The following is a 14621-nucleotide window of genomic DNA, read 5'->3' on the forward strand; positions in this document are numbered from 1 at the left end:
TGCTTGGTACATGGATAACTGTAGCTGTCACCCTTATACTGCCAGCCTGTGACGACTGGGTCACCTCATCATGTGCCTGTCTGCTCTGCATACTTCCAAGGGTGCTGTTCACCCAGAGGACAGAGGGGCACTTGGGGCCAGCACCCAGATCCCGCTGGAGTGACATGCTTACAGGCCCTGAGATCTAGGCTAGGGCTACTCTCACAGGAACAAAAGCGCTTTATTCCAGGAAACTGACCAAATGGAGAGCAAATATCTGAATAAAAACATGATTTTCCAGTTAATCTATGCACTCTGTATTCTTTCTTTATCTATGGCTTCAAAGTATCAAAATACAAAAATACATCCTTTTTTATATTTATAACTGAAGATAGCCTTGTACTTTTGCAAATGGAAACTATTCATTAGTCAGTAAAAGGCTGTGTAGTTGGCTTTCCTCACTTGTTATTTTGTTAAAAGAATATAAGATCACAGCAGAACTTTTGGCAGCCACAGACAAGCTGATTCTCAAATTTATCTGGGAGGGTACTGAAAGTAGGACAGCTAAAACAATTCTGAAACAGTACAATAAAGTGGGAGGAAGTACATGCTGCAATTTTAAGACTTACAAAGCAACAAAGCTTTGGGAGCAGAGGATGGGGAGACAGTTTAATGGAACAGAAAGGAGAAATCAAATAGATCCACATATTTATAACCAACTGGATTCGGACAAAGGCATGAAAGCAATTCAGTAGAGTAAGGATATGCAGTCTTTTCACAAACAATGATTATCTATATGCCAAAACTCAAGCCCAAACAAAAAACCCACCCAGAACCTTCAACTGAATTCCACATCTTATACAAAATTTAACTCAAAATGGGCCCTATATGCAAATGTACCATGGGAAAACCCATACTTTTAAAAAGGAAACAGGAGAAAAACTTTTTTTAACAAATAAAAATAGGATTAGGCAAAGAGTTCTCAGATATGATAGCAAAAAGCATGATTTGTGAAAGGAAAAATGGAAGCAGGTGTTTCTAATTGCACTCACCCGAGTCCTGCTATTGATGGCAGCTGAGGGGGTAAAGGGAATGGTGTTAGAGAATGCCCAGGTGTAGACTGAGGGGTTGGTTACTTCCTGGGCCTGTGCTCTTTCACAGCAGTGATGGAGGAGCGACTTCCATCCTCATCAGGGAGCTTAGTGCCAAAGGCCCCACGCTGTCCTCATGCATGTCCCGGCCAGAGCCTGCTAGCCCCCAAGCAACGCTGCCTTCACTAACATAGAGACGGCAATCGAAGGAAAGAAAGAGGGCAGATGGCTCAGCCAGGCATGCAGATGGGACACAATTCACATCTCCTGCTCAGTCCATAGGCAACAGGACAGGAGGACATAGTTTGCATTCCAGACCAGGAGGCCCTGAGGCAGTGTCTCCATAAACTATGAGGCCCAAACTCTGCAATCTAAACTAAAAACTGGCCTAAAGAGGCAAGGCTCTAAGTCTGTGGTCCTAAACTTCCTAGGTGATCCGGCAATATCCCAAATTGCTAGGCTGCACCATCCTCATGGCCCGGAAGCCTAAACATCGAGCACAATGTTACAGACATTTTAAGAATGTCAGGCATGCAGTCCTCTTGCCTCACCATATTTGACTACAACTGATTTTTACTAGATTAAGACTATCAGGAGTGGGTTGTGGTAGTTCACGCCTGTTATCCCAGCACTCTGGGAGGCTGAGACAAGAGGGTCACAAGTTCAAACTCAGCTTGGGCAATTTAGAAACTTAATGAGATACCATTTCAAAACAAATAAATAAAAGGGCTCGGGTGCAGCTCAGTGCAAAGGCCCTGAGTTCAATCCCCAGTACCACAAAACAAAAACAAAAACCTATCAGGAAAGTACATATTCACAAAAAAACTGGTCACACTTCAAAGGATGAAGTCCATAACAATGAGAAGAGCTCTGCAAAATTTCTTTTAGGACAGTCATCTGGGCTTGAACTCACAATACTCCTGCCTCAGTCTCCCAAGTGTTGGGACTAAGGCCTGTGCCAGCATGCTGGGCTAGGACATCTGTTAGCAAGCTCTGAGGAGTCTAGGGCTGTGACAGGCATGAGGTGTTGACTGGGAGCCAGGCTACTGGGTCCCAGAGTCATTGAGGCCTTGGCCACGAGGCTATGAGCCCAACCAGCTTCCCTCTGCCATACAGCAGAGACAAAAATCCCCACGAGCAGGCCTGCTGTGAGCATGGACACCATAGGTCAACACCCAGGCACACAGGGGCCACTGAACAAAGAGTAACATCCTTTCCTTTTCTCCTATGTCTTTGAAGTGAGACCTGGGGCTGCCCCATGGAAGGAAGACCCAAGAACCATCCGAAGGTGGTGCAGGGACCATTACCTTTGGTCCCGTCTCCAGTCGGGAGTACAGTAAGTAGGTGTGCAGGTCCCCGTATTTCATGAAGGGTAAAATCACCATGGGCTTTGGGATGCCTTGAGAGCTCATTTCTATACATACGCCTGGAATTAAAAACAGAACCAGTCACAAAGAGCCCTTGTTTCATGGGACCAAAAAACCCCTGCAGGGCCAGTGGCCAAATTGAAACCAGGTGCTGTCAAGTTAACAGTCCCACGGTATCCTAGAAGATTAAACACACACTGGCTTACTACAAGTTTATTTATTTTTTTCCTCTTTCAAATTAGGGGCAGTCTTGCATGTCAGATCTCAAAAAAATCAACTTGTAGTAAATACAGCCCCCTAGAGACCTAGGAGTTTTTGTTGGACTGAATCTAACTGAGGGTAGTGACTGTCTTAGAATTTGAGAGCAAACTAGTTTCATGTGATAGTTAAATACTGAATCATATGAAGAAGTCCACTACAACCACATTCTTAAAACTATTAAAAGAATTTGGGGGGCTGGGGCGTAGCTCAGTGGCACAGCATGTCCTTATGGCTTGGGTTCAAACTCTAGCACACCATCCCCCTCAAATTTTGAGGGTCTGTAGGTAGAACCCACTCCCCTAAATTTTAGACATTATATAACAAGAAGCTACAATACCATTTATCATGGAATTCTAGAACTAGTGGAGCCTGTCACCTAATCCTAGGCTTGCAAAGCGCTTGCACTTTGTCAAGCAATTACAAAGTATGATTGTTCTCAGAGTCTGCTAAACCAATAGCTGCAAGTAAAGAAAAGCCATTTCTTTGACATAATATCCAAACATTTGTTTTTACATCTTTCTACAGTGTCAATTCCAAAAAATTTTGAAAAATTCCTCAAAGAATTTATTATGCATCAAGCCACAGGACAGAAGAAAAAAAAGTCAGCAGAAAGTTTTCATGCTTTTCAGGTTGTTCCTTTCTCTTAGAATAGCGTCACTTGGGCTGGAATGTGGCTCAGTAGTAGAGCACTTGCCCAGCATACACGCGGTCCTAGATTCAATCCCTAGCACTGCCAAATTTTTTTAAAAAGTGTACTTACACAGCTCCCACTAAAACCACATCTCCTCTTTTTGTACTTTTTATCTAACAGGGCTGTAAAAGCAAATTACATTAAACCACACTCATGAGATAGTCAATGGTCAATGTACCACAATCATAAATCAGGACTTTGGAGTATGTTCATAAAATTATTTCTCAAAGATGATGTACTGAATTTGATAACTTTTATAGCTTTACCTGATACCTGATTTGTGCATAATCTTAAATCAGCAAAGATTATCACATGGCCAGCTTGTCTTGCCTTTGAGTAACAGGGGCTGCTTTCACCTATAGTCTTATGAAGCTCTGTGGACCCTCTACCCATCCAAAGGGCAGAACACATCCATATCAGCCCCAGAAAACAGAAGAAACAGAAGGAGAAGTGGTCTGGGTAAGAAACCATGCTTTTTTGGGGTTATGCAATGTGTAAACTTACACACACCAAAGGTTTTCCCCTTTGGCACACAGTATAATTACCCAAGCCCCCCTCGCCCGGACCCTGCGTCTCCCCAAGGTACCAAGAAGTCGGATGACATTAGGGTGGCTGAAGTCTTTCATGCATGCTGCCTCACTGAGAAACTCCTCGATCTCCCGTTGCGAGAAGTTGTCCACTAAAGGAAAAATGTCAGGTACAGTTAGCCTACTCAGTAAGGGGAGAGGGCAGAGCAGCGGCAATTTTGTTCTCTAAAAGTAAAATCAGGAAAAGGTACAACTATATAGACAGAAACCAAATGAGTGGTTGTCAGGGGTTATTGGGGTTGTGGGAAGAGAGGGACCAACAGGCAAAGCACAGGAGACCTTCAGGGCCATGAAGCTATTCTGTATGATACTACAGTGGTGGACACAGGCTTCTTGTACGTTTGTCAGAATCCATGACCCTATACAGCACCAAGGGTGAACTCAAGTGTAAACTGAGGACTTCAGTTAATAATGTGACCATAAGCATTCATCAGTGGTAAAACATATGCCACACAACTGAAAAATATTAATGAAAGGGAAAATGGTGTGTGGGAAAAGGGGAAATATATGGGAACTCTGTAGTTTCTGCCTAATTTTTCTGTAAATCCAAAGATGCTGTAAAAATTAAAGTCTATCTGTAAAGAAAAAAACAACAAAAAAACCTCTCAAACTAAAGGCAGTTCCAACTGATCTGTTGCAATTATCTTTACCTTTAAAAAAAAAAAAAAATCACACCTCTCCCTTTCTGTCCCTATATCCTGCAAGTCTGGTTGCTTAGTCATGCATTCTGAGTTGGGTGTACTTTGATACCAAGTTTTTGGAATGAAATTAACTTAAGAAAGCTGTTTAAAATTCAGTATTATAAAAAGAAAATTCAGTATTATGCTCTTACTATGAAATGAAATCAGTCACAAGAGGACAAATGGTTGCATTTCTAGGAGGTAGAGTAATCAAATCAGAGTCAGGAAATAGAGTGGGGGTGGCTGGTGACCAGGAGAGAGGGAAGGGGAGTTAGTGTGTAACGGGCACAGTTTTAGTTTTCTCACAAGATGAGAAGTTCTGGAGACGGCTAATGGTGGCAGTCACACCACAACATGAATGTATTTCCTGCCACGGACCTGAGCACTTAGCAATGGTTAAGACAGTACCTTTTACCGTCTATGCATTTTACCACACTGAAAAGCAAATGGGTAAGTCATCAAGCCAGACTTGTGGTAGAGAAGTTACCAAGGTAACACAGATGACTGAAATCACACATGAGGGTAGCTAGCACGGTGTCTGTGTCATTCTGTGGGCTTCATATATGTGAATCTTTTTCTTATTAGAGAAAATTTAGGACAAAAATCTTCAAATGAGAAAGTGGCTTTATCACACTAGACAGATCAGCCAGCCCAGCTCCTGGGTCAGATGCTGGCACCCTTCCCTCAGAGACTTGTGCCTTACTCTGGAGTCATTAGCTTGACTGGACCATGACAATGCTGCTGCTGCTGCTGCTGCTGCTGCTGCTGTTGCTGCTGCTGATGATGATGACAGAGTCAGACAGAGAATGCGAGAGGGGCTGGGGATGTAGCTCAATGGTTCTGCTGCCTGCCTCGCAATTGTAAGGACCTGAATTTGATTCCCGGTACCAAAAAAAAAAAAAAGAGAGACAATGCTAGAGACGCTGAGAGTATTGCATCAGTACTCAGTGTGTAAAGAGCAGTGCAGGTATGGAGAGCAGCGGCTGAGCCCTGCACACCATCCTGGCCTCATGAAGCACCCAGGGCTGAAGCACCCACCGGCCCACCCCAAGAGACCAGGCTTCCCCAGGACAACTCACACTTCATGGTCTTCACTGCCACCTTCTGAGAGGTCCCAGCCTGCTGCTTCAGGTTTCCTTCCATCACAGACCCGAACTCTCCTGTGAGGAGAAGTAGTGCCTGTGTGGCTACTGTGCTGCCCCTCCAGCGGCAGAGACGCCAAGGCCCTGGGCTGCGTTCATGTGGCCCTGGAACTCGTTCCCGGCAGCTAGGCAGGGCCGCCCAGCCCTCAAAAACCAGACACATGCTGTGCACTTGGCTCCTGCTCATTCTGGGCTTAGGGTCTCAGCCTTGGCCCAGCTCTTCACTTTACTGAGCACTTACTTAACTGACCCAAATTCTTACAGGAGGTCATGGGGAATGTTACTGAGCTTCATAAAGCACAAACTCTAAATGGCATTAGTATTCACCCAAAGAAAAAATTAACAAATTAAATATATATTTCGTCTTTGTACCTACTCAGTGTGATCAAAAAGTGGTGAACGTTTAAACACAAATTTTAAAAATGTTACTAAAGTAAAAGACACATTACCATTAATTGCCCTCCAAACCTCCCCCTTCCTTTGAACACACTTATCCTGTTATTTTTGCCACTTTCTGAAGCAGTTCTAGAAATTTTCTTTTGTGAAAATCTTTTCATAGCTGCCTTGATGTCCTGAACTGAAAATGTTTATGTTTTCTCCTCATCCACCTTATTTTCTGGATCTGGCACTATGAGACTTCTGGCTCTTCCTCAAAGTCAAAATGATTATGATACTTAAATGTTTTGAATCAACTCAGAACATCAAGGCAGCCACAACAGCACAACTAAAGACACTCACAAAAGAGGACTTCCAAAACTGCTTCAGAAAGTGGCAAGAAAGTTGGATGTGGTGGTGCATGCTTGTTCTCCTAGCACTCAGGAGGCTGAGGCAGGACGATCGCTGCAAGTTTGAGGCCAGCCTGGGATACAGTGAGTTCAAGGCCAGCCTGAACCACATAGCAAAATCCTGTCTCAAAAAAAAAAAAAAAAAAGTGGCAAGAGCAAAGGAACAAAAGTGTTACAAGGAAGGAGGAGTGTTTTGAGGAGGATTAATAGTAACGTGTCTTTTACTATACAACAAATGTTTTAAAATTTTAAACATATGTTTTGATCACACCTCATATTTCATTAAGAATGTCCAAAGAATAATCGGCTTAATACTACAGGAATAAATTTAAAGAATGTAGGACACCAATCAATAAATTGTATGCTTTTCAATGAGGGAAAGGAATTAATATTTTTCTAGTCTACTGTGTATTCTGGGCACCATGGAGGTTGTTTTCATAGCCAAATCTGAGTTTCAAAAATCAGTATCTACTGTAAATTATTAGGTAGAACTATCTGTGTTATAACTTAAAGTCATCAAAATGGTATTTTATTTAATCAGTATAAATTTCAAACATTCCTCTCAATTATTCCTTCTTATCTCTCATTTTAAGAGAATTATTTTAAACTGCTTACCTTCCCCTAGGACTTTTCCAAGAATTAGAAGATTCCTGTCAATCACAACATCTTCTAGTTTATTTTGTAGTTCCTCACTGACTCCCAAGCTCTGTACTATAAAAGTAACAAGGTACCCAGTCATCAGCATGCTTTGTTTAAATATAATTAGAATTATAGTACAGATATAGATAGATACAGATAGACATAGAATTATAGATAGTAATATACTGATAGTAAATATAATTAGAATTATATATATTATATATAAACACATATTATATATATTTATTATATATAGATATAGAATTTAGATAGTAATATACTGATTGTAAATATAATTAGAATTATATTTAAAGTTCTGTATAAGAGATATACATTTAAAAATTTCGTATCCATTTGTTTATTCATTAAGTTTATTGGTACATTTAAGGTATACAATATGATGACATTCATCATTAGGAATTTGTACCTTTACATGATATATCTTGGTTCTTATTTTTTCCCCATTCCTCTGCCTTCCCTTCAACCCCTCCACTCCTTCCTAATTACAAAGACTTTGTTTCCATTTTTTCCTTTTCTCGTATTTTTTCCTTTCCCTTCTTTCCTTTCCCCTACCCCTCCCACTTCCTCTTCCCCTTTAGACCTTTTCTTCCTGTTTCACATTATCTATTATACATTTTGATCCTTATTTACACTTTCAGTTTCTCACACCAGAGAAACTATTAGGTATTTACACATGTGTGTCCTATTTGTATCCATTATTTTTAAAATGCCAATATTAAAACAGCACACTTCATTCTATTGTGGTTAAAGTAAGTAAAATGAATCCTTCAAGGCAAGATTAGTTTGAACAACTATAAAAAAATCAGAACCATATTTCTCTTCCCATTGTGCAATAGCAGCAGCCAGCAGACTCATGCAGAAGGATTTTGCCCCTGACTTAAAGGAGTAAGGAAAATAAGTCAATAGGCAGTTGCAAGTGAATTATTTACTATTTATAGCTGTAAGTATGTTATATAAAAGGCCATGAGGACACCTCGCCTGTCCCCTGGGTGAAGGAGGCACATAACCCACAGGAAACATCCAGGGAACAAGCTGTTGTCCTACACATAGGGCATCTCACTGTAAGGACACAGGAAGTGCTGAGTGGAGTACCTTGGGGGACTGCAGAATAAGACTGTCTACAAAAAGGAATGTGATATAATAAAGTACATAACAGATGTGTAGCACTGATAGTAATCGTCAATAAGAATTCATCAGGAAAGGGGAGAATGATTCTGTAATAATTTGGCAAATGATTCAATCTGAGCCACAGTTACCACATGAGTTAAGGTCTCTGAAAGAAAAGATATATGAATAATTAGAAAGGACATATTAGCTCTTAGAAAAAAATTACCCAAATGGTCCTTAGATAAAGGAAGAAATTATCTAAATTAAGAATTTTTTAAAATGCAAGAATAGAGACAGCTAACCATCAAAACATATAGATTAGAAAAGTAAAGAAATTAATATTCTGTATCAAGTGAGTATTGATTTCATAGCAGACTATTGTCCAACATTCTTAAGTCCTTTTTGTTTTGTTTGGGCAAACATCCAGGAGCACAAATTCCATAGCATTTATATATACTTTCGACACTGTTTCTGAAGATACTCAAGAACACTGTTATCTGTTTATTCTCTTTTGACCAGAAGACCCCATTCTCTGATTCAGCAAAGTTCAAACCATAATTGCTACAAAGCATGTTGGCAAATTGTCCTCTGAGTTGGTATCTGGGAGGTCAGGAAATGAGGTTTGAGATTATGTCCATTGCTTTGCTATTTCCTTTAAATCTCTGACCTTTACTCCATCTGCTAGAAGGTTCCTCTTTATTTCCGCATTTTATGGCATTATGAATCCTGAAACCTGGCATCTTAACTCTAGATTCAATTCCAGATTTCCAGTAACTAACCCAGCCAGCAGAGATGTGTGTGACAGTGTCTACCTACCTGCTAGTTTCTGACAACATTTTGTACATTAAAAGGATCCATTCTTTGTGTGTGTGTGTGTGTGTGTGTGTGTGTGTGTGTGTGTGGTAGTACTGGGGATTGAACCCAGGGCCTTTCCACTGAGCTTTGCTCCAGTGAAATTTCATTTTATTTTGAGATAGGGTCTAAATTGCTACACTGATTGCCAGGGCTGGGTTAATTAAACCTGTGATCCTCCTGCCTCAGCCTCCCAGAGTGCTGGGATTGTGGGTGTGCACCACCACACTCAGATAAAAGGATCCACTCAAACTCTTGACCTGTGTTAGAAACCTGTCTGTTGTTTAGTCTTTCTTGGCTTTCCACTATTTTAACTTTGACCAAAAAGTAAAATGAAAGTCAACTTACAAGTAAGTTCAATGGCTCGCCGACAGTAGGACTTCTTTGCTGTATAATTTACAACTAATTCAGAATCCTCCTCTGTGAATGCAGTCCTGGGAGGATGAAAGAAAGACATTTACCCTATAAAAATAGGGATACAGAGGCTGCTTACCTTCCCCCAGAATTTTTCCAAGAATTAGAAGATTACTGTCAATCACAACATTTCCTAGTTTATTTTGGAGTATCTCACTGATTCCCAAGCTATGTACTATAAAAGTAACAAGGCACATATTAGAGTTATCAGCATACTTAAATTCTATAATTTTCATCCCAACCTTTCCCAGAATATTACAACTAAGGGTCAATTAGCTAATATCTGAAATCTATTTTAGGGTTAAATTTGAGTCTGTGGAGGCTTCAATGATAGAAATATATTCAAATGAAGCATTTTCTTCTATATTTCTCAATTGCAAGTCTACAATAAGCTACATGTGGGCAGCCCCTAGTCTGACTTGCTCATTTCTCTCTCTCCAGTGCCTAGACCAGGCTGTTTTTGTTTTTTTTTAAACATTTCTTCCTTTCTCCAGACCAGAGACCAATTCCCTCCATCTGGACTTCTGTGCATATTTAGTGTTCCAGATGAATTCCCAAATCAGCTTGCCACATTTTATCAGCAACGCAATTTTGATGGTAATTACACGGAATTTTTTTTTTCTTTTTTTGAGACAGGGTCTCAAACTCACAGCTAAACTCCTGCCTCAGCCTCCCAAGTGCTGTTATTACAGCCATATTCGATTGGTCTCTGGTTCTTCTAGACATAAAAACATGTTTGGCATTGGTGCAGAGAGAACTCAGTCCATGGACAGCACCAGGTGTCCATTTACAGGGAGGAATTGAGTGTAGGTTGAAGATTGAATTTCAGATCTGGAGAAAGGAAGCAATGTTAAAAAAAAAACAGCTCAAACTTGAGATCCTCCTGCCTCAGCCTCACGAGTTCTGGGATTATAGGCCTGTGCTTTCTGGGGGTCTTTTTTAAGGCCTCTAATAAAAGTCTTCATCTGAGCCCATTTGAGTAGCAGAGGCCACTGGTGCTCTTCTCCGTGGAGGCACCCTTTTCCAGTCCCAGCTAGTGCCAGAAGTGGCCAGCATTTGGTAGCTGCCTGGCTGAGGCGCACACAAGCCAGGTTCCCTCTGGGTGCAAGGTAAGCAGCAGGCCAACCTGAGAGGCTCTGTCACTCATAATAACCTCATCTGTGCCAACATCTTTCACGGGGAAACTTACCCGAATTTTGTCTCCTGTGCTCTTTTTCTGATGGCCAGGGAAATGTATAAAATTAGGCCAATCAGAATAAATCCGCACAGGCAGCCGAGGATGACGAGCACGGGATCTGTGCTGCCCGGCGCTGGAGTGGAGGATGGGGCGGAGTCCATACCTGGAACACATGGCACAGTCAGTGCAGGCAGTTCTTCGGGATTGGAAATGCACACGTAGCATTGGCTTTCATAGGAAAGGGCAAACAGTGAAAAGCTTTTAGAACTAGGTTAATCCTTTCATCTTCTGTGATCTACAAATGCAGACAGTCCTCTATTATGTGTGTGTGTGTGGGGGGGGGTGATGGGGATTGAACCCAGGGCCTTTGCACTGAGCTGCATCCCCAGTGATTTTTAAATTATTATTATTTTTTTAAATTTTTTTATTTTGAGACAGGGTCTCACTAAACTGCCCAGGTGGGACTCATGTGATCCTCATGCCTCAGCCTCCCAAAATGCTGGGATTACAGGCATGTACCACCATACCCAGCTCAGAACATTCTTAATAATCAATAAAACTAGATTGATTCAATCATTCCACAAAGCATATGTATGTCAAAACATCACATTATATCCACAAATACATACAATTTTTAAAAATAATAAAATAACCAGCGGGAAATTCTTCATGTTGGTTTTAAATGTACAGGACCAAAATGACTAGTAAAAGAAATATGTGCTTGGTGCCCTGTAATTTAAAACATTAGAAACATTAGGAATAAATTTTCTTGGTAAAAAAATCTATCAGTAGTCTGAACAGTGTGTCTTCTCTATTAATTTAACTTAAGGCGCAGAAAATATATTTTCTGCGTTTCGGAGAATTATCAGACTCCTTTTCAAGTTTAGATCAACTTCCAATGTTTTATATTTTGTACTTTCAAAGTTGTAAAGGATTTCTGAGAATTCCTATAAAGTGTTTCTTCTCTTATTTTTCTCTTCTCTCTCCTCCCTTCTTTTCTTTTCTTCTGTGGTGCTGCGGATGGAACCCAGGGCCTTGCACAAGGCAGACAAGGCTCTACCACTGAGCCACACCCCCACCCAAACCATTGAGGTTTTTTACTGGTGTCGCTTTCTCTAGGGCACTTTCAACCTTCTTGTCACAATCACTGTATTTATGCTGATAAGCTGACCTTCCCTAAGTTGTTCAGCTGCACAATGAGTCTACTCAGTGCTAGCAGTATCACCACCCTACAATCCACTTACACTAGGGTCAAATTTCACCCCTAACACCACCACTTTTCATTTCTTTCTTGCACTTTGTTCACCAACTCACTCTTTCAATGCTCCAGTTTTGTAAAAGTCCGGTAGGTTCGTCACTTGGACACAGGGAGACAATACAGCCATGGGCCTTTGCAGGATGTGTATGGTCAGAATGACTGGTGTGGGGCAGTAATCAGTGACAGATTTTGAAATCATGCACAACTGTGTTCATCTGCTAACTCTCAGACTAAAAGCCAAAATTTAACTAAAATTTGAACCACAGCAGGGAAACTGTGGTAACTTATATTTGTGCATACTGAAGCTGTGCAAAACAAAGACTGCCTGTATAGCAAAGCTTTTATAAATTTTAGAGAATTTATTATGCTTGAAGATGAAAGTTCTTCACTCTTAAGCCCTGATATTTTTAAAGCTGTTTGTTTAGAATCAGAATCTCATTGACTTTGAACTTCTACTAGGCTGCCACAGCTTGTCTCCCCATCACCAGTAACTGTGCTTACTTTGTAACTGTGCAACTGCAGGGACATAACTCAATTGCAACTGGGCACTGAGAGGGAGAGCAGCCTGAGGGTCACTGAGAACATACAGACAGGAACTCAACCGCGTACGCAATCTCCTACAGCCAGGTACAAAGACTGTTTGACAAGAATTTGTAAACATATGGGTCACACTGATAAAGATGTCTATGTGTGGATTTTATGACAGTGGTTTAACATCAAACAAACCAGGGCTAATCTGAGCCAGAAGAAAGGTGGCTCCATTGGTCTAGGAAAGCAAGCACAGCACTTGGGCCACCTAGGGCACCATGGTGGCACCTTGCCAAAAGGTTCCAGGAACACAAGAAAGCACGCATGGCTGGGCATTTAGCTCAATCAGCCTAGGGCTTCTGTTGGAAACACTTGATGTTCTGGGCAGACCAAGTCATAAAGTGCATTACCCGAGGGCTGAATGGGTAAAAACAAGGCAAGCACCACGGCCTAAAACACAGCAGAACAAACACTGGAAAATAAGCAGTGCCAGTGACAAAGAGCTAAGGATTAGCCATACTGCCTGTCTGAAATTCTGTCACGTATCTCTCATTTAAATTACATGAAACAAGTCAGACTCAGCATTCTGAAAGGACTGATCTTAGTACGGTATTACCCTTAATAGTAATGGTAGCAGGACCCATGGGTGTGGGGATTCTGTGAATTGGAAGTGTGTTATAGCAAGTCTTTATTACAGCAAAAATTCCTTTGGGTCCTTACTTTTCATTCTTGAATCCGCTGCTGCATCACACTACCCTTTGGCAGTCTGCAGTGCCTGCCACATTCTACCCGCCAGTAAGGGCCCTGCTCTCACCCTGTGCTGGGATGAATATCTTCACCGGGTCACTGAAAGGCCCAACTCCCCCTTTAGTGATGGCTGCAATCCTCACTGAGTAAGTGGCGTTGTAGACTTTAACAGAGATCTGGGCCTGGCTGCCATTCTGGCCGACTTCTTCAAAAAACTCTTTCTGGAGACAGAGAAGGGAAAAGGAAATGAAGTACTGAGGTGTCAGGGCAGATTGACCACTTTCTCACAGCTCCTTCTGAGGGAAACTGACCCACAAATGGCCTGGGGGGCAGGGGCCATGTTTGCACAGGGTCAGCAGAACCAAAAGGCAGTGACACAGGGTGTGCTGGCAGCAACCTCGGGCCTTGGTAAACTAGGGTCATGAGGGCATGGCACTTAACAGTAGTCAAGAAAGAAGCTTCTGGAAAAGAGGAAGCATAAAGCAGCACCTCCTGTGTGCAGCACAATACCTCAGAGCCACACTGTCCTGGACACTGCCTGCCTGCCAACTGCCTTTGAACCAGCAAGAAGGGCTTCCTGTTCTTTGAAATTGTAAGGATTTTTGACTAAAATCCACATGGAGGGGATTGACACTGCTTCTTTTTTCTTTCAGCATCACAAAGGCACAACTTGCTCAGTTCCAAAATTTTGGTTTTACTTTTATTTATATTGTTTTAAAGCCAGTGCCATGCAACAGTGAGGCATTAAAACACAGGGGGCCAGGTGTGGTGGCACATGCCTGTAGTGCCAGCACTTGGGAGACTGAGGCATGAAGATCATGAGTTCCAGTCCAACCTAGGCTACACAGTGAGTTCAAAGCTAGCCTGACCTAAAGGAAAGAAGGGAAAGGAAAAATTATAAGAAACAAAGTCTTTGTAAATAGGGAAGGGTGGAAGAGGTGAAGGGAACACAAGGAATGGGGAAAAACTAAGAACCAAGGGGCTGGGGATTTAGCTCAGTGGTTCCAGCACCTGCCTCGCAAGCGCAAGGTCCCAAGTTCGATCCCGGGTACAAAAAAAAAAAATAAGAACAAAGATACATCATGTACAGGTACAAGTACCCAATGATAAATGTAAACGTATTGTATACCTAAAATGTACCAATAAAAGAATTTAAGAAAAAAAAAAGTTAGCCTGACTTACATAGCAAGACCCTGTCTCAGAAAACTCAAAACAAGACAATAGGGGGAAATAACCAGAACTAATTGTTTATATTACCTTTTCCCCTTTGTTTCCAAATCTCCACGATCACAATA

General features: G+C 41.6%; 1 protein-coding gene across 8 annotated transcripts in view; it reads right to left on the minus strand.

Moving 5' to 3' along the window:
- Positions 1–14621, minus strand: part of Mertk (MER proto-oncogene, tyrosine kinase) — a 107081-nt gene that overhangs the window by 16002 nt on the left and 76458 nt on the right. For all 8 annotated transcript variants that reach the window (XM_087202600.1, XM_087202614.1, XM_021257966.2 and 5 more), the window contains 7 exons: positions 13394–13547; positions 10806–10956; positions 9551–9636; positions 7199–7294; positions 5736–5816; positions 3976–4068; positions 2378–2496 (listed from right to left, as the gene is read on the minus strand). In XM_087202600.1, the coding sequence (XP_087058726.1) occupies positions 2378–2496; positions 3976–4068; positions 5736–5816; positions 7199–7294; positions 9551–9636; positions 10806–10956; positions 13394–13547 (780 nt within the window). The remainder of the gene's footprint in view (positions 1–2377; positions 2497–3975; positions 4069–5735; positions 5817–7198; positions 7295–9550; positions 9637–10805; positions 10957–13393; positions 13548–14621) is intronic.

Source organism: Heterocephalus glaber, unplaced genomic scaffold (genome assembly GCF_053883595.1).
Source record: "Heterocephalus glaber isolate CG9 unplaced genomic scaffold, H.glaber_assembly_v1.0 deba00000470, whole genome shotgun sequence".
In the NCBI taxonomy this organism is placed as follows: Eukaryota; Metazoa; Chordata; class Mammalia; order Rodentia; family Bathyergidae; genus Heterocephalus; species Heterocephalus glaber.